General features: G+C 42.9%; 2 protein-coding genes across 10 annotated transcripts in view; one reads left to right on the forward strand and one right to left on the reverse strand.

Moving 5' to 3' along the window:
* Positions 1-18,231, reverse strand: part of LOC102938422 — a 37,587-nt gene extending 19,356 nt beyond the window's left edge. The window contains exons 1-2 of one of the 9 annotated variants that reach the window (XM_037900604.2): positions 17,853-18,124; positions 4,481-4,560 (exon numbers count right to left, since the gene is read on the reverse strand). In XM_037900604.2, the coding sequence (XP_037756532.1) occupies positions 4,481-4,547 (67 nt within the window). In that variant the 5' untranslated portion in view covers positions 4,548-4,560; positions 17,853-18,124. Of the gene's footprint in view, positions 1-4,480; positions 4,561-15,100; positions 15,202-17,526; positions 17,712-17,852 lie in introns of those variants that run through there. The other 8 variants (XM_037900607.2, XM_037900608.2, XM_037900603.2 and 5 more) reach the window with 8 other exon arrangements.
* SRP54 (signal recognition particle 54) overlaps positions 12,890-20,397 on the forward strand; it is a 34,480-nt gene continuing 26,972 nt past the window's right edge. The window contains exon 1 of the mRNA XM_043548207.1: positions 12,890-13,394. The gene's annotated coding sequence lies outside the window, so the exon portion shown is untranslated. The remainder of the gene's footprint in view (positions 13,395-20,397) is intronic.

A 20,397-nucleotide genomic window follows, 5' to 3' on the forward strand; every position in this document is an offset into this window, starting at 1 on the left:
CATACCAACAACAACGGACAATTTTAAGTCTAGGGTAAAGACAGCCAAAGGCCAACTAAACTACAATTTTAGCCTTGAAGTGGTTTTGAGTCATGTTTAAAATTGCTTCAGTAAACATGGTTTAAATAAAGGAGTCACTATTAATTAGTGTAAGAGATTAGCTCTCTCTCCATACAAAGAGCTCTGAATGTTGCTTCCACAGCACTTCCCAAAACTGAGACCAAGAGCCGATCCCAGATCTCTCTTATTATGCTGCAGAACATTACTACTAGGCCTTTAGGCCAGATGGCCTCTATCTAAGATTTATATAGGTTATTAATTATTACTTGTATTGTGGTAATGCCCAAAGGCCCCGATTGGGATTGCAGTCCTACTGTGTTAGCCATTGTACAAAGACATGGTCTATGTCCCAAAGAGGTTGCAATCTAATTTGAAACATGATGCACAGTGTGAACAAACAGTAGCATAGATAGGAAGAGCTGGGGTTAACAGTAGCAACATTAAGTGTTGTAAATTACACAGACAGTATGCACAACTCAGTGGCTCCAGATTTAGCTTTTTATTTTTAACCCAATAAATAAAATCTCATATGTCTCCCACTGTCATAAAATCTCATATGTCTCCCACTATCCAACACTGGTTTGGAAATTATTCACAGGCATCACAGAAGAAGTGGGCTTGAGGAAGGAGAACAGTGGATTTATTGATTAGTTCAGGAAGGAAGTTCCATGCGTATAGGACACCACAGAAGATTGTTCAGAGACATTTGTAGGAGAAGTGGACAAACAGGTGTTTAAGGCTGGCATCATCAGTGAAGCAGACAGGGTGTAGGGCAACCTGGTAAGAGATAAGAACAGATGAGGGAGGCAGAGAGTTGTGAAGAGCCTTAACAGTGAAGACAAGAAGTTTGAACCTGATGAAATGGAGGAAGCTGAGCAGAGGGAATTAGAAAAAGGGGTGACATGGTCAGAACAATGGGCAAGAAAGATTTTCTTAGCAGCTGTATTTTGTATTGACTGATTGTTGTGGGCAATAATCTCCAACATCTGGCTTGTGCTTTTAAACAATATTGTTACTATGTAATAGAGCTCATCCAGCTGCTACACTGACTGTTAAGAGTATCAAATTCTCCATTTTGTTAAAATGTGTAAGCGTGGCTTTACTGCAGCTCTAACAATACATGAATTCAGATCCTGCGATCCCAGGGCTAGGAGTATTGTTGAGAAATTGATCAGTTCCTGCACTGCTCAAGTGACCCTATTCTGGCCAACAGGAATGGCGAATGGCTCCTGAGGATATTGTACATCCTGCCTCCTTGAGGCCACTGGACGATCGAGGCGCTGAAGGAGCACTCAAGGACGATAAGGCCATTGTGGAGAAACTAAATGAATTCTTTGCATCGGTCTTCACAGCTGAGGATGTGGGGGAGATTCCCAAACCTGAGCCATTCTTTTTAGGTGACAGATCTGAGGAACTGTCCCAGATTGAGGTATCTTTAGAGGAAGTTTTGGAACAAATTGATAAATTAAACAGCAATAAGTCACCAGGACCAGACGGTATTCACCCAAGAGTTCTGAAGGAACTCAAATGTGAAATTGCAGAACTACTAACTGTAGTCTGTAACCTATCATTTAAATCAGCTTCTGTACCAGATAACTGGAGGATAGCTAATGTGACACCAATTTTTAAAAAGGGCTCCAGAGGTGATCCCGGCAATTACAGGCCTGTAAGCCTGACTTCAGTAGCCGGCAAGCTGGTTGAAACTATAATAAAGAACAATATTGTCAGATATATAGATGAACATAATTTGTTGAGGAAGAGTCAAGGTTTTAGTAAAGGGAAATCATGCTTCACCAATCTACTAGAATTCTTTGAGGGGGTCAACAAGCATGTGGACCAAGGGGATCCAGTGGATATAGTGTACTTAGATTTTCAGAAAGCCTTTGACAAGGTCCCTCACCAAAGGCTCTTGAGCAAAGTAAGCTGCCACAGGACAAGAGGGAAGATGCTCTCATGGACTGGTAACTGATTAAAAGATAGGAAACAAAGGGTAGATATAAATGGTCCATTTTCAGAATGGAGAGAAGTAAATAGTGGTGTCCCCCGGGACCTGTACTAGGTCCTGTCCTATTCAACATATTCATAAATTATCTGGAAAAAGGGGTAAACAGTGAGGTGGCAAAATTTGGAGATGATACAAAACTACTCAAGATAGTTAACTCTCAGGCAGACTGCGAAGAGCTACAAAAGGATCTCTCAAAACTGGGTCACTGGGCAACAAAATGGCAGATGAAATTTAATGTTGATAAATGCAAAGTAATGCATATTGGAAAGCATGCTCCCAACTATACATATAAAATGATGGGATCTAAATTAGCTGTTACCACTCAAGAAAGAGATCTTGGAGTCACTGTGGATATTTCTCTGAAAACATCCACTCAATGTGCAGCATAGTCAAAAAAGCTAACAGAATGCTGGGAATCATTAAGAAAGGGATAGATAATAGGACAGAAAATATCATGTTGCCTCTATATAAATCCACGGTACACCCACATCTTGAATACTGTGTGCAGATGTGGTGGCCCCATCTCAAAAAAGATATATTGGAATTGGAAAAGGTTCAGAAAAGGGCAACAAAATTATTAGGGGTATGGAACGGCTTCCGTATAAGGAGAGATTAATAAGACTGGGACTTTTCAGCTTGGAAAAGAGACGGCTAAGGGGAGATATGATTGAGGTCTATAAAATCATGACTGGTGCGGAAAAGTAGATAAGAAAGTGTTGTTTACTACTTCTCATAACACAAGAACTGGGGGTCACCAAATGAAATGAATAGGCAATGGGTTTAAAACAAATAAAAGGAAGTATTTCTTCACACAATGCACAGTCAACCTGTGGAACTCCTTGCCAGAGGATGTTGTGAAGGCCAAGACCATAACAGGGTTCAAAAAGAACTAGATAAATTCATGGAGGATAGGTCCATCAATGGCTATTAGCCAAGATGGGCAGGAAGGTGGTGTCCCTAGCCTCTGTTTGCCAGAAGCTGGCAATGACTATTACCTGTTCTGTTCATTCCCTCTGGGGCACCTGGCACTGGCCACTGTTGGAAGACAGGATACTGGGCTAGATGGACCTTTGGTCTGACCCAGTAGGGCCATTCTTATGTTCTTAGGCAGAGAAATGGTTATTGTAATATGGAACTTTTGAAGGGGGGGGACAGGAGGGATACCCTACTTCCCCAAAACCAGAATATGGGAAATCTCTGACTCTTCCCCTCCTCATATTCTCTTAATTTTTCTGAGTTTACCAAAACCTGAAGAGCAGCTCTGTGTAAGCTCAACAGCCTGTCTCTCTCTCTAACAGAAGTTGGTCCAAAAAAAAAAAGATACTACCTCACCCACCTTGTCTCTCCAATAACTATGACCATATATCAAATATACAGTATCATCAGAGAATCACATTCTTCAGAAACAAGAACAAACAAACAAACATCAAACACAAGAAAGGGAGAGAAAAAAAAATCATGGATGCTCTTTAAAATAACTACCAACAGAACAATAAAATAAACACTAACAACTTCCCTAAATGTCTTATGCTATCTGGAACATAATTAAGATCAAATAAATCTTCAAATCAACAATATTTAACGATTTCCTAGATCATTTACATTAGTCAAACCAGCAAATTTAAAATGGTTCATTTTTTATTTCTTTTTTAGTATTTTTAAAAAAACAACCAACTGGTCAGCATATTAGAATGGATAGATTTTGCTGTCCATTTTAATCTGACACAGCTGACAAAGGCAGAGATTAGCCTCCACCTGTCTAAAGTGAGGGGGAAAAATAAAATAAATGCTCACACAGGAACACCTTAAGGCCATGAAATAACTTGCCCCAGTGTTGCTAGGCACATCTCAGAATCCATTCCTGTCGACGACTAAGAGAAAAGATATGTTTTCACTAATCTGGAATCTACAAAAGTCGCTGCTGAGGCAGTGTAGTCCAGTAGAGAGGATACTAACCTGAGATTTAGAAGATCTGGATTCTATTTCTAGCTCTGCCATTGACTCAGTGGGTGACCTTGGGCAAGTCACTTCACCTCTCCGTGCTTCTGTATCCCCTCCCATTCTTTCCATCGTCTATTTAGATTGTAAGCTCCTTAAGGCAGGAACTGTCTCTTAGTATGTGTCTGTACTGTATCCCCTATAAAGGGGCCTCTAAGAGCTACTGTAATAGAAACTATAATGATATAACATGACGAGATCATTCCTTGAAGGTACTGAGTGTGAATTCAGCACTTTAATATAACCCAAAGCCAGAAGACCATCCTAAGCTTTATGAATCCAATATGACAACCTGCTGAAACCCAAATTCTAAAAAGCAGATAACCAGCTAAAAGTGCTCATCGCCAAATGGTGATGCATTTTCTGTTAGGAACACAAACACTGCAGGGCAAAGAAAAAAATGACTGAACACATTACCTTTGTGGGAGGTCACAAAATGGCAGCTTATTTTAAGCAGCTCTTGCACAGTATTCTGCATGTGCATGTTCAATCCATTACTAAAATCAGAATTTGAGAGGTTACCTATTTCATAACCGAGAAAGAAATAGTAACACCTACTTCAATAAGTCAAATGCACGAACCCTTACATATCCATGTATTTCTAAATCACCACTGAATGCAGCATCTAGGTGTCAAATATTAAAATGTACACTTCCCACCTGGGAAGCCTATATCTACTCCACCCTTGGTAAGGTTATACTACATAGGCTATTCCTTGATGCCTATCTCTCCAGGTATCTCCAAACAAGAAATCAAAAAGAACCTCAATACATAGGTACTGTTCTTTTGCCACCGTAACTGGGCCTGTTACTGGTACTAAATGATGGGAATGTACAATACATAATCCAAGCCCTAGTATGTATCTTCACAGAGTTAATAACATTTTAAAAACAAACCAGGAAGAAACTGCACATAGTTTATGAATTAGTTTAAGATGAATCTCAATCAGTTGTGTTTTTTGCTGGAAGGAATATTACTGTCTGTATTCCACTCCAAAACTGGTTCTGCAGGACCTGCTCACTGTGCATTTATAATTTAATCAACACCTTGGAAAAAAATTAACACCCTGCCACAACTCAGCCTTAACGTAGCAGATTTAAAATTAGCTATGTAAACATCAGAAGCCTCACACTGGATGGATAGCACCACTGACTGTATCCTGTCTAAACATTTTGGCATTACCAAAAATCTGACTGTACAGAAGCATTATAGAATCCCAGGGTTAGAAAGGACTGCAAGGGTCATCTAGTTTAACCCCCTGCCAAGGTGTAGGATTTGTTGTGGCTAAACCAGTGGTGGGTAAACTTTTTGGCCCGAGGGCCACACTGGGGTTGCAAAACTGTATGGAGGGCAGGGTAGGGAAGGCTGTGCCTCCCCAAACAGCCTGGCCCCGCCCCCCATCCAACCCCTCCCACTTCTCACCCCCTGACTGCCCCCCTCAGAACCACTGACCCATCCAACCCCCCCTGCTCCTTGTCCCCTGACTACCCCCTCCCGAGACCTCTCGGTCCCTATCCAACCCCCCATCCCCTATCCACACCCCCGCCCCCTGACAGGCCCCTCAGGACTCCCACGTCTTTCCAACCCACCCTGTTCCCCGTCCCCTGACAGCCTTCATAGAACCTCCACCCTATCCAACCGCCTCCTGACAGGCCCCCTGGGACTCCCACACCTATCCAACCGCCCCCTGCTCCCTGTCCCCTGATTGCCCCCCGGGACTCCCTGACCCCCTTACTATGCCACTCAGAGCAGCTTGTCTGGAAGCCACACCGCCCAGCCGGAGCCAGACACGATGCCATGCTGCCTGCAAGAGCACGCAGCCCCACCAACCAGAGCGCTGCTCGTGCAGCGGCGTAGCTGTAGGGGAGGGGGGACAGTGGACTAGCCTCCCCGGTGGGGAGCTCAAGGGCCAGGCAGGACGGTCCTGTGGGCAGGATGTGCACCACAAGCCGTAGTTTGCCCACCTCTGGTCTAAACCATCCAAAACAGATGGCTATCCAGCCTCCTTAGGAAAACATTATGTAGCCTCTAAATTACAACAGGAGGTTGCATAGCACACTGAAAGGAGAGGACTTAATAAAGAGGCAATCTAAGAGCAAAGACAACTGGGCTTTTTTGATATAAATTCAAGATCACAGAGGAAAAAGCAAATTTGCTTTGCAAAGACTAACATTTGTTAGTCTTAATTATGCAAAGCTACTTTAAACTTTGAATATAATTTGGTGATACTGGATGTACAAGCTGAAGATAAGGCTGCATCTCTCACAAAAATTAATTTCCCCCATGTTACCAATAAGATTTTAGATACGACCTCAGGATGAATAATCTGGTCATTCCTAATACCATTTTCCCCTGCAAATATCTCCATTAAGATTACCATCGTATTCCTGGTACTTTTTTCCAACAGAAGTCAGATTTATTTAATTAGTACTTTAGCTCTTTTGGTATGTTGTTCAGGGTGGATAAAAATCAATGATTTAAAAAAAAAATCAAAAAAATTGGAATTTTTTTATTTAAATCAGAATTTTTTTGTAAAATGCTTTTTAAGGAAAAAAATTATCTAAAGATAGTTTTAATTAAGATACATTCTAGCTCAAAGATATCTCATCATAGAATAGGGATTATAAATTCGAATTCTATAGTATGAGACAATATATTCATGTAATGTTTAAGAAAAGTTTTGTAAATGAATTCCAATAGTTCATGGATTAGGGACCCAATTTGATGGGGTTCCAGGGGCTTCTGTATAGATTATTTAGGTTAATCTTTCTATCTACCCAATGGGACTCAGTGCTCAGTCTAGAAGATACCATCAGAGATGCTTAGTTTGCAGTTCTCAAACTGTGGATTTGTGTCTCCAGAAATACAGTAACATGCTTGTTAACAGCAAAAATGTTTTAAAATAAATAAATATATAGATGTGAGAAACAACAGACCTCAACCCTATTGTCCCTCTGCAAAGTTGTGTACACAGAGTCAATCCCTTACCTCTCTCTAAAAGTGCAAAGTTTCAAAAAGTTCAATTAATAGAAGATTGTTGGAGACAGAATAGATCTGGACAAGGAGAAGTCTGGAGTTAAATGTGAGACGGAAGGGACAGGCAGTAGAAACAAAAGTGAAACTGTTTGAGCAGCATATTCCAGAAGTCTTAAGGTCTTTCTGAGTGTAGCCTTCATTGATTTGAGATCTACCATACCATTCTCTCACCAGAAGGGAAAACCGATAATGGCAGCAGGCCATAGATGAGACCCAAACTGGGTCTCTTTTATCGCTGAGTTGTGAAGAATATGTATTAAGGTTATAAAAACCAACAAGAATGCACTTTTATGTAGAAATCCATGATTAAATAGAGTCTTCCTGACTAGTGATTTAAAGCAAATCCACTTTGGTGTTGTTTAAATTTACATCTCTTTGACTGAGCTGACAGAAGCTCCACAGTTCAATTTTGAACCAAGTTACTTATATGTTGTATAATTGCTCCGTACATTTACCAAAATCATATGACCTAGTTTTCATTGATGACTAACTGCTTATTCCCCGTCCTTGTTCTTACATCAACCTTTTCCTCTACAGTTTCATTTTCCCAGTGGAAAACTGTAAAAGGTAATTAATGCCACTTCCTAAAACTGGTAATTCCTCAGATTCTTATCCTAAAACTGACGATACATCAGAGCCTATCATAACATCCCATCTCAATTTATCAAACAATATTTAAAATAAGGAAAAAGATTCACAATGTATCCAGCATCTTAATGATGATCTAACCTGTCAATCTGGCTTCTGCTCAGTGACACTACTTGATCTCTACTCAAACACTACTCTGTTTGCATAAATCATATTCCTTAAGCTCTGGATAAGAAGCACAATACAGATTTACAGATGCAATTCTTCTTCTCTTCTGTAATAGTACTTATGATCTCTTAGCACTCACGTGCATCTTTCTTCATTCTTGCTCTTTACTCATCATGAGGCTTTAATTAGAACCTCTTGAAGATTTCCAGTTCCACCTTAGTTTTGTTATAGATGAGAGGAAAAGAAAAGGTATCTTCCTATTAAGGAATCCTGTCCCACCAACACCCGCCCCTTACATATACTCCACACTTCCTAACCTTGTGGAAGTCATCACTTAATAAATATAACTACTGAGGTCTGGGAATGGAAGAGTCTCTGGTCCATAATTGAAGGAGCTGGGCTGAATGGGGCTAACTGTATGAGCACCGCGAAAAAATTTTTTAGTCTCCACAGGCAGTGTATTTTGCCGACACAGTCTCTCCTTTATGAACTGTTTACCTTAATGCCATCGTATATTCTTCCCACACTGCCTGCTACATACCTAATCTGCAGGGCCACATCGTGCCCTCAGCTCCCATGTCACAGGGTTAGATCCTATGTCATTTACTGTTTTTAAAATTACTTTGCTAATTTGCACCCAGTGCAACTCAGTGGGCAGGGAAATTTTAAATTCAAAGTTAACTGCACTTTTACTTATCCCTGGTAGAGGTTTTATGATGGGTTCAGTAATTGGTGTGTACTATACAATTATGTATTAATTATTGGATGATTTAGCGTTCTCAGATCAGTTTACCACTGTAGGGGATTTTGATATAGATCTGAGACTTAAATGAAAATATACAGATGGTAAAGTTTATAAAACTGCTATTTTCTCACTAAGTTACTTATTTTTTTAGAAGTTTAATTTCTAATGTATTACAATATTCAGCATTTTAGCCCTGGGACAAGGGTAAATGTAAAATCATACTATATCTATTTTAAACTATTTGACAGTATAGGAACAACATATATGGATAAGGGGATTTTTACAGCCTTATCAGTAGGGCCATACCAAATTCACAGTCCATTTTTGTCAATTTCTCAGTCACAGGGTTTAAAAAATAATAAATTGAATGATTTCAGCTATTTAGATCTGAAATTTCAGGATACTGTAATTGTAGGGATCTTGACCCAAAAAGGAATTGTGCGGGGAGGGTGGGAAGGGGTTTGCAAAGTTATTGGGGGGGGGAAGGATGTTGTGGTATTGCTACCCTTACTTCTGTGCTGCTGCTAGCTGCAGCACTGCCTTCATAGCTGGGCAGCTGGAAAGCGGCAGCTGCTGGCCGGAATCCCAGCTCTGAAAGCAGAACGGCCGCCAGCAGCAGCGAATAAGTAAAGATGGCATGGTATAGTATTGCCACCCTTACTTCTGCGCTGCTGCCTGCAGAGCTGGGCCCTCAGTCAGCAGCCGCCACTCTCCGGCCACCCAGCTCTGAAGGCAGCAGCGCAAAAGTAAGGGCAGCATGGTATGGTATCGCCATCCTTACTTCTACGCAACTGCTGGTGGGGCGCTGCCTTCAAAGCTGAGCACCTGGCCAACAGCCGCCGCTCTCCGGCCACCCAACACTGAAGGCAGCACAGAAGTAAGAGTGGCAATACCACGACCCCCTGCATCTCCCCTTTGGGTCAGGACCCCCAATTTGAGAAACACTGGTCTCCCCCATGAAATCTGTATAATATATGGTAAAACCACACAAAAAAACAGATTTCACGGTGGGAGACCAGATTTCACAGTCCATGACACGTTTTTCATGGTTGTGAATTTGGTAGGGCACTACTTATCACTGTATGACTGATTAGTAAGAATCCACAAATAGACTTGTTCAATCTGTTTTAAAAGCTCAAAATACAACAAAAAAGGTTTTTAGTTGCCAAGAAGAAAGGTGACAATGACTCTAGTTTCAGATTTGAAATGTGGACTTCCTGAAGCCACAGAGTCAATTCTGATAGGGTCAACTCATCCTTCCCGCCTCCTGAAGTTAACTGAAGTACCCCAGAGTTTACTGTATGAGAGAGTTTTTTTAAAAGCATGAGTCTTTCAACCTGAGGCCACACCTTCTCTGTATAAACATTAATATATCCCAGGACACTTCTATAATAGTAGAAGTTTGGAGGGTCAGTTTACACAATGCTCTCAAACTTCTATCTGGATGGGGCGCCATCACTAATGGCTTCGGGAAACCCAGGCGCATGTTCAAGGCCAAAGTTAATACTCTTCTACAGTTTACACCACACTTTTAGAGTTCCAGCACCAGATCTGCTACTAACAGTGCTGGGGTTCTCACACTACAATACATCAGCAATGCAAATTCATTTACTGCTCATGCTCCAGTTCTGTGCAGTAAGAGATGCATCAGGTTGACAGAGAGATGGCAGGGATAATCTGAGCCCCTGATAAACCAGGATGTCTCCCCCTTTTAACACAACCTGGGCATATTACAAGTAGCCTCTTTCAGCTTACACACACACACACAGACACACACACACACACTGAACTCTGCACCTCAATTTAACGGAATCTTTGCAGGGGGCTCCCAAATTGGCTTTAATTAGCCTTTAGGTTTTGTCTAAGTTTCCTTGGGCAAAATTTCTAGGACTCGGCTTTCCCAGTATTTAAATAAAAAAAAATTAAAATAAAAAAAAAGTACCGAAGCTTCTTGTTGCTATTTCTGACAGTTAATGTTTCATTTCTTCAAGATCTAAAACTGACTGTAATTCAAAGGAAAAGCTGTAACCTCTACCCGAAAATGACTTACATTACACTGTAGTGCGTGGGATGAGGAAGCTGGTTGCGAAAGAGCGAAAGCAGTGTTGCTAAGCAGCTGCCTGAAGACAGTAGATTATTTCTATCATTATGTGAAAAGACTTGGAACTTCTGTAATTTGTAAGAACTGAAAAAAGTATCACTTATTTTATTCTGTATAAGGGCAGAGGAGAAAAATAGGTTCAAGACGTTGATTTATGTTACCATAATTACTAAGGAAGATTACTCATGGAAACTGTTAAACCAAGGAACTGTTTAAAAGTTTTCTATTTGAGTTCTTAGTTGTTCCGATATGGCCTTTATTCTAGAGAAGATAAAAGTTACTAGGTTTTTGCTATGCTATAAAGATCTCAAATTACTTTTAACTGATGTGCCAGATAACATTGTGCATATTTATCATTTTCATAAAAGTAAAAAAATCTTAATAAATTGTTTTAAGTAAAAAAAAAAAAATCATCAAGCTGTCTTAGTAGTGATGCAACATGTTACTGCAGGAGGATCCACCTGCTCAGGTCTTTATCTCAAGCTGTCATGAGACGCAAACACACTCAGCCCTGGGGTGGTAATGAGGATGTGAGCCTTAAATTGCTCTGCTGCTGGTGTTGGAACCATGCCCAGCCCTCCTCAGCTGGAAGTGTAATTGTTGCAATGCAACATCTTGATGGGAACAGAAATAGGACTCTGGTAGGAGTACAGAAAAGAAAGGGAGAAACTTGTGTCTCAGAAGATGTCATTTTCCCTGTTTATTTTACTCCCCTTTGGTTGAAATGATCTCTTTTTCACCATATACATTCAAATTGGTTTCCCACTATTATTTGATTATTTTCTTTTTGCACAACATTGTTCCTCTGCTCCCTCCTCTGCATTCTAGAAATACTGGGCTTTAAATTCAGTGCATGATTGTGGAGACTAGACAACTTTTCAGCATCTCCCATGATACTGCTTTTCCTTGAGTGGGACAACCCCAATTCTACAGATGTAGTCAGTGTTAACCAGGCATCTCAGTACTGACTCCTTGCGATACTTTGTCCTGTCCCAATCTTAGTGGTTATGGGAGTGCTCAGATATTACAGGAATGGATGTGGCATAAGTATCTAGAACAAAGGAATTTTGCAAGAAGATCATAGTAGGCTCTGCCTTTCCTCACCACTGCCACAATTGTTGCTCAGACCAGCTCTATGAGGTGAGGAGTCACCAAGAATGCTGAGCGGAGGCCCTAGTTCTGGGGACAGAGTATAGTGATTTTAAGCCCCATCTTCCTCCACTAGTTCAGACTCTCTCCCAGTATTTTGGACAACATCTGCAGGAGGGGGCTCAGGAGAACAGCCCTGCTGAGCAAGTGCCTCAACTTAATCTCTACTCAATTCTTTAGGTGAATAAGCCAGTAGAATAATCTTCCTCCATTTGCCAACTGCCTCTTGACAAGCTTGGTGCGAGAGAAGGAAATGGCAGCCATCTAAAATAACCCCAGGTCGTGCTAGAGGGAAAAAAGTGAAGTTATTTGTAGGGTGAGAGTTGTATGTGTGTTTCTTCTGACTACCAATCTGATGAGAGTGACTATCACCATTAGCTGGGTAATGATAAGAAACTCAAAAACGTATGCCTAAAACTTCTGCATGTTCCCCCTAACTAAAAAGAATGTACCTCATACAATCAGATTAAAGATGAGCAAATATTGATACTTTTGTCTACTTCCTTGTTTAAACGACAGCATCATTGCTGATGTCACGGAATCTGGAAAGAGTGTTAACCTTTGATTACAGTGACAGGAGGTTATGTCCTGTAGGCTCCGCACCTCCCCACGACCCTCTTCTGTGCATTTAAAGTTACTATATTTCTCTTGTGGCTCTCTGGATGTTCTAAACCAGAAGGTCCCAAACTGTGGTCCATGGACCACAAGTGATCCGCGAGCTCCATTCAGGTGGTCCACAGATAGCTCCCTCTAAGGTGCACACCTGAGCGGCCACACACGAAAGAACGAAGGGGCACCCCAATTAGATGCCTGGACCTTGGAGATGACACACCTCTAAAGTGAGGTGGTGGCCTTGAGGGGAATAGGGGGTAGGTGGGAGGGGCCATGTAGCAGGGTGGTCCCCCCAATCCAGCTCAGAAGGGGTTAGAAGCCAGCCCTTGGAGAGGGCTGGGGCTGAGAGCTAATCAGAGAAGCCTGGGAGGCAGCCAATCAAGGCTAGGGTGGGCCCTATAAAAGGGCTGCAGGGGCAGAAGGCTGCCAGTTTCTCTCCAGCCTTGGAGAGGGAAAGACTGCCTGCAAGCAGAAGGGGGTACCTTGGACAGAGCAGTGCTGGGAAAGGGCAGGAGGTGCTCCAGCCTGGCGAACTCCCTGGCTGAGGCTTTGCTTCCAAGGCCTGAGGAGGTACTGGGGCTGTGGGGAAGCAGCCAGGGAAGGAAGAGGCAGCTGGTCCAACCCCTTGCCGATGAGTGGCCACTTCAGACTGTGGTTTGCCCTTGAGGGATGGGGCTAGATGAAGACTGGTAGTGGGTTGGTGAGGTGGGATGAGAGGACTGGGATTTCCTGGGGGAGGACCCCTGAGTCTGGGGGCACTACTGTGGGGCAGTACCCCAGAGAAGAGGCACTGTGGGCCAAGGGGGATGCAGGGCCTACTCTGATGCCAGTGGTAAGACACATAGTGACAACAGGAGAAACACCAGCCAGCAGAAGGCACTCTGGAGCTGGAACAGCTAATTTCTGAGGTAACCAGAAGAGATGTGGCAGCGGTAAGTACATGCTGCACTACAGGCAGTGGGGTGGGGGGGGAATTTAGGATGTGCAGGGCTGTGGTGGCCAGAGAAAGAGGTAACTCCCCAGCTCCAGGGCTGTGGCTGCCAGGGAGAGACACCCTTCCCAGCCCCTGCTCGGGGGCTTCTGCAGCAGGGGAAAGAGCACATCCATTACATTAGAAAAGTAAGATTACTGATATTAAAATATAAGTTGTGTGCTTTTATTTGTAGAAAAAACATTACTTTTTTATATATAGCACTTTTATCCAAAGTGCTTTACAATAATTAACTAAAGCTACAAACAACATTTGGAAAGATTAAGTGGTCTGCTGAGACCCTCAGCAATTTTCAAGTGGTCTGTGGGGGGGGAGCTTGAGAACCACTGATCTAGACCATGAAGTCTCAGTTGATCTCATTATAGAGCTAAGAACACAGATGGTTTCCTTTCTCTATTGCCTAGTGCTGATGCAATATTCACTTGCAATCTTTCAAAACTGAAGTATAGTAGCCAAAAGTGTATTTTTAACTCCTACATAATTAGATACTATGCAGCAGTCTTGATACTACTGACAAAGAAGGTATTCCTGAAGAATACATATAGTTAGGAAGTTAGCAAATGTAAGGGCTATGTTCTCATGGCATGAGGCTGTCATTTCCAAAAGGCAAAACTATTTCAACTTGTAATAACAGTGAGAATCTTAGAATAGGGAGGATTCCTGCATAGACCTAATGAGAACACCCAGTTATTTTGTTCTCCAACTAGTTACTTTAGTTATTCAATCCTGTATTACCAGTGCATCCAGTCTATCCTGGCATTTGATCTTCTACATGTAAACTCAAAAATATTGTATTGCAATTACAAAACTGTTGCCATGTTAGTTTTGGCTTGGTCCACAAATCCATAGACCTATACAACTGGCAAGGACTCTGATGGGTCATCTAGTCCAGTCCCCTGCACTGAGGCAGGACTAAGTATTGTTTAGACCATTGCTGACAGGTACTTGTCTAATGTGTTCATATCTGCCAGTCGTGGAATCTCCATGACTGGCAGATATGAACAACCTCCTTAGGTAATTTGTTCCAGTACTTAACTACCCTTAGTTAGGAAGTCTTTCCTACTGTCTAAATCTCCCTTGTTGCAATTTAAGCCTATTACTACTTGTCCTATTCTCAGTGGTTAAGAGGAACAATTTATCCCCTCCCTTTTTACAATCTTTTATGTACTTGTAGACTGTTACCGTGACCCCCTTGTCTTCTCCAGACTAAACAAACCAAATTTCTTCAATCTTTCCTTGTAGGTCATGTTTTCTAGACTACTCACTTTTGTTGATCTCCTCTGGACTTTCTCCAATTACTGGAGCTTTTTAAAAACAGCAATAGAGTACATTAAATTATGAGAGCACAGCCTACCAGACTGTAACAATTATAAAGTAGTTCAAATCTGGAGCCTGAACTACTTGACAGATTCATTATCTTAAGTGCAGATATTGTTAGCAAAAATATGCTGTCTCATTAAGAGTACTAAACACGTGTACATTTTAAAAAGGCTCTAGAGGTGATCCAAGGAACCAGACCAGTAAGCTTTACATATATACCTGGTAAATTGATTGAAACAATAGGTAAAATTACAATAAACATCTGGGAGACCACGATAGCATTTAATCAGCATTGTTTGTGCAAGGGAAAAATCATGTCTCACTAACCTATTAGAATTTTATGAAGGTATCAGCATTGTAGACAAAAGAATGGGATGACTGTTCATTTAGACTTCAAAAATTTTTCATAGGTCCTTCACAAAAAAATACTAAAGAAAATAAGTAGTCATGAGGCGAGAAGCAAAATATTATCATGAATCAAACCAGATAAGTGACAGGAAAACAGAGTAAGAGCCAGTGTTTAGTTTTTAATCACACAATGCATCATTGAACTGTGAAACCTACTTCAGTGCGTTGAGGCCAAAAATTTAAGATGAAAACAGGATTGGACATATATGGATAAGAACCCAATATAACTTAACATAGATGGTGCGTTATATGGGCCCACGGTGCCTATGCTCCACCAATATGCAGGAACGTGGGCCCAGCTCCACAAATGTTTGGGTTTATATTTAATCAGAGCCGTCCCATCCATAGGATGGACTGGGGCAACTGCCCTAGGCTCTGTGCTTTGGGGGGCCCCACGCTTCAAGGGGACGTGGGATCTAGGGCAGTCTGGAGGGTTAGCGGGGGGCCTGGCGCTGGCAGCAGCAAGCAATGCGACCCCAGCCTGCCCTGCTCTGCCTCGCTCCTGCTCTGCCCATTTCCCCAAGCCCCCACCCTGCCTCTTTCTGGCTTCCGCCAGGAGCCGGTGGAGCAGGGCAGGCTGGGTTGCTCACTGCTGCCAGCACCAGGCCCCGCACTAACCTTCCAGGTCAACCTGGACCCTGTGTCCCCCTGAATTGTGGGGGCCCCCAAAGCACAGGGCCTGAGGCAGTTGCCACAGTCTGTCCTATGGATGGGATGGCTCTGCTTGGACCCGTTCTGGGTACCACCAAAAATACAAACCTGGCTCCCATGTAAGCTAATGACTTTTGGAATACACATTAAACCTTATGCTTAAAGACTACATTAAAATTTGATCTGTTTGGTCTCCTCCTAATCTGTAACGTGGGAGCAAAATATAATCTGCCTAATGAAGTGGTCCCCAAACTTTTGAGAGCTTCATCCCCACCTTTACACCTGTCCACACCCTTCTGCCCCCTCAACCTCCCCCCACCGAGCTAGTGCCAGGAGCAGGGTCATGGCACTAGTGGGTGGGAGAGGAGAAGCAGACAAGGGGCTGGGACTGTATTTTATTCAGCACAGTACTATCTGAGGCTATGGCTTCAGTGCATTACCTAAATTCATACTCTACATTTTCAACTGTCTCAAAGATTGTTGTGAACAATTCATAAGAAACTAAACATACAAAAGACTGATTTTTCAAAGTCTTTTTAGAAATGGTGCATACACAGCTCAAAACTAGCTGGCCCAATAATAAGGGTGCTATATACTGAGTCCCAAGATCCTACTCTGTACCAGCCTTCCTATGTAACACTGGGCAAATCACTTAGTCTCCATGCCTCAGCTTCCTCCTCCTCTTCTCCCCCCCCCCCCCCCAAAAAAAGTGAAAAATGTGGATAAAAGTACTTTATTTCACATGGATCTTGTGGGGATAAATACATTGAAAACTGAGGCACTCTGATACTATGGTAATGAGAGTCAGACATAGAAAAGAGCCATCACTCAACAGTCTCTTCTTATAGTATCAAATCTGCCAAATCCAGACTATGGAAAAGGTGGGACTCATGTAATGGCAGTGTAAATATGAGCACATGAATGAATGGGAGAAGACATAATCCTCAAACTGCATGTTGTCCCTTCTTACTTATCAAGGTATTTTTCTCTGTGTAGTGTCTTAGAAAAATACTACCAACTTCAAAAACAGTTATTCGTATTTGCATAATATCTAGGAACTTCAATCATGGAACAGGACCCCACTATACTTATAAATGTTTGTTCCCTTAATAATCAAAAGGGATATAGTTTCCTAAGTAAATTGGATTTTGGAAATTCTTACACTTTTCTCATTAGATTATATTTTGTATTTCTCTTTACACAAAGCAATTTAAATCAGTTTCACTATTGTTTATCATTATCATTATTGCTTGTATGTTTACAGTTTAAATTGCAATAAAAGCATCTACACAGCCTTTTCATTAAAATGGATTTTAACCCAATTTAAATTGAACAGATGCATCTCCTACCCTTAAACAAAACTTAAAATTTGTAAATGACACCAATGCAAATTCAATGTTACTATTTTCTTAGAGCCCCAGCTGCTGGAATCAAGAGATTGGGGGTGATTTCAGCTTTCACAGACTAGTATAAATGTTGAGCTGGAAAGGACTTTGAAAAGTCATTAAGTCCACCCCGTGGATAACCCTAGCCAACCAAGCAACACTGGCTTTACAACGGAAGCGTTTAGCCCTCTGAACTTCAGAGAAAAGCTTGAACACATGACCCTAGTGCACTCTAAAGGCTCAGAAACCCCACCACAAATAAGATCCCTACTTCTTTTTTTTAGGTCTCAATTTTTAAGCCAATCTTACGATTTTGGGGGCCCCGGGTGCGGCAGTCGAACGCTGGAGGCGGCCAACACCGGAGTTTCCGCTACCTAAGCGAGCCCTACTTCAGTCGATACTTAAAAGTGAGGGGCACACGCTAGTCAGGGGCGACACCTTCCGAGCGCCGCGCCGAGCCGACCCAGGGGAGGAGCCGCGCGCGCAAGGGAGGAGCCGCCCCTTGACAAATCCCCGAGCCCAACGGGCGCGGCACGCGCAGCGCCTCCAACTCCCAGGGAAAGCCCAGCCCCCACGCGGTGCCTGAGGCTCGCTGAGGGCGGACAGGTGCCGCGGTCGGCGAATGCATCGCTTACTAGTCGTTCGCATCCAGTGCAGCAGGCGGGACCGGTCGCCTGCGCGCGCGCCCCTCAGCACAGCCAGCACCGCGCTCCGCGCCCCGACGAAATCCATCGCCCGCCTGATCCCGGCCGCCCTAGCCTAGAGCCGTGCGCGACGCGCCGGGCTCGAATATACTGCGCCTGTGCAAGGATGGCCGAGAGCCCCGCCTCCCAGCGCTACACGTGTTTCATAATGCACATGTGTAGGGAGAGGGCGGCCCTTCCCCCCAGTCTCAGGATGGAAACAGTACTGAAGCCGCCTCTCACTGCGCATGTGTGGAGGAAGGCTCCTCCCTTTTTCTTAGCTCTCTCTCCTGTCGGAAAGGAGGCGTATTCCCCACCACGTCCTAGCCCTTGAAAACGCCTCTCCCTGCGCATGCGCATATACTAGCTGCGTGTCCAGCCCGCACGCGCACAATCCTCGCCCTTTTCAGGGAGGAGTCATATGGCCGCTCTGCCCTCTCAGTGCGCAGGTGCACAAAAATCCCCACGCCTCCCTTTCTATTTCAGGGGTGGGAGGGAGCATGGAGTCCTGCCTCTTAAGGTGGGCTGTTCCTCCAGCTGGTAGACTGTGTATTACGCTGCTCTGGAGTTTCAAACGGGCCCTTTGGGGGTGAATCGCCATAAAGAGAAGAAGGCTCATTCCTGTGAAAGCAGAGATCATCCTTCTACAGGAAACCCATCTTAATGACTTGGGGGCAGGGAGATCTCGGAGGGAGTACATGGGGGAAGGGGTGTTTAACAATTTCCTTGGGGGCAGCCAAGGGCATAGCACAGGGGTTCTCAAACTGGGGGGGCAGGACTCCACAAGGTTATTACACTGGGGGGGGAGGTCACAAGCTGTTAGCCTTTACCCCAAACCTCCCTTTGCATCCACCATTTATTAATGGTATTAAATATTAAGTGTTATAAGGGTTGGGGGAGTCGCACTTAGGCTTGCTATGTGAAAAGGATCACCAGTACAAAAATTTGAGAACCACTAGCATAGCAACACCATTTCACAAAAGACTCAATTTACAAATTCTAGATGTTGATGAGGAAGGTGGATTTTTGCTGGTAAAGGCTAAGATCTTTAACTCTGTATATACTGTAATTAATATATATGCAGCAGGGGTGAAAGTGTGGCCTCAACCAGAAGAGGCAGGGCCTTTCAATCTTGAAAGGCCCTGGGGCTCAGGCTGGGAGCCCAGGGCCTTTAAATCACCCCACAGCTACCAGCTGCAGAGGTGGCTCAGAGCTCAGGCGAATTAGAGCGCCAGGGGCTCTGGCCGCTGCAGAGCTCCAGATCCTTTCAATCACTGTGGGAGCTCTGCTGCCACTACCCTGGTGTGGCAGGGCTCCAGCAGTGCTTTAAAGGGCCTGGGGCTACCTGCAGTGGCCCTTTAAATCACCGCCAGGGAAGCCGTTCCAGTCTGGCACGGCATACCAGCTTACTTTCACCTCTGATATGCAGACAAAGATCCAAGTTTTTTTCCAAATTAATTAATATCTCCCTAGTATCAATCATCATAGCAGGTGATTTTAATGCAGTGTTAAACCCTTCTTCAGACAAGTCAGGCTGGCACCAGCATACTTAATCACATGCTAGAAACACTATAAAAGATTATATAGAAGAATTGGGGTTAAAAGATATATGGCCATTGCAGAACCCTACCATAAAGGAGTTTACTTCTCCCCCTTCCCCCATATTCTACATATTCACAAATAGATTTCTTCCTGATGGAACCTGGTGGACGCCATGCTTAATAATGAAATCAAGTCTATGATGATGTCTGCTCATACACCAGTGATACTCCAGTTTTCCCCTCCCAAGGCAAAATTTGAATTGTAAAGATGGAGATTGAATGCTCTTTTAAAGATTTATGTCTAAGCAGAAATTCTGTTTTTCTTCTAAACAAATGACACGTGAAATATCGTAGTCCACCCAATGGAATACTCTGAATGCTTTTTTTTTTTTTTTTTTTTTTAGGAGCAGGAGTGTTTCCTACTCAGTGGGTAGGAAGAAGGCTAGGCAGACTCTGCCCCTGGAATTAACTGAACAACTCCAAGCTACAAAATTAGAATGTGCAAACTGTGCCCCCCAAGAAAGTTTTAACAAATTAAGTATCTTCACTATGAAGCAAATAGACTGACTTCAGCACAAGCCAAATTTATTCTTTTTAGACTCAAACACACTGGAAGTGGGGGAAGAGAGCAGGGAATTCTTGCTTATATATTGAGAGAGATTAAACATTCTGAACAGTATTACTCAAATCAGAACAAGGGCAGGTAATCAAAAGAGATCAATCAATTTTTTAAAATTCTACCAGGCTCTTTACAATAACAATTCACATCCTGACCCAGAAGACCTGAATAACTTCACACTCATTAATGTCTCTCTCCTGTTTGATGATTTACACAGTTACAGAGACATACAATACAAATGCTTAAATATTAACTTACAATATGGGATATAGATGTTGTAAGGGAGATTAATGCATGCAGTAACTCAAATATTCAATAAAGTCCAAACACATTCTTA

This window comes from Chelonia mydas, chromosome 6 (genome assembly GCF_015237465.2).
Source record: "Chelonia mydas isolate rCheMyd1 chromosome 6, rCheMyd1.pri.v2, whole genome shotgun sequence".
Lineage (NCBI taxonomy): Eukaryota > Metazoa > Chordata > Testudines > Cheloniidae > Chelonia > Chelonia mydas.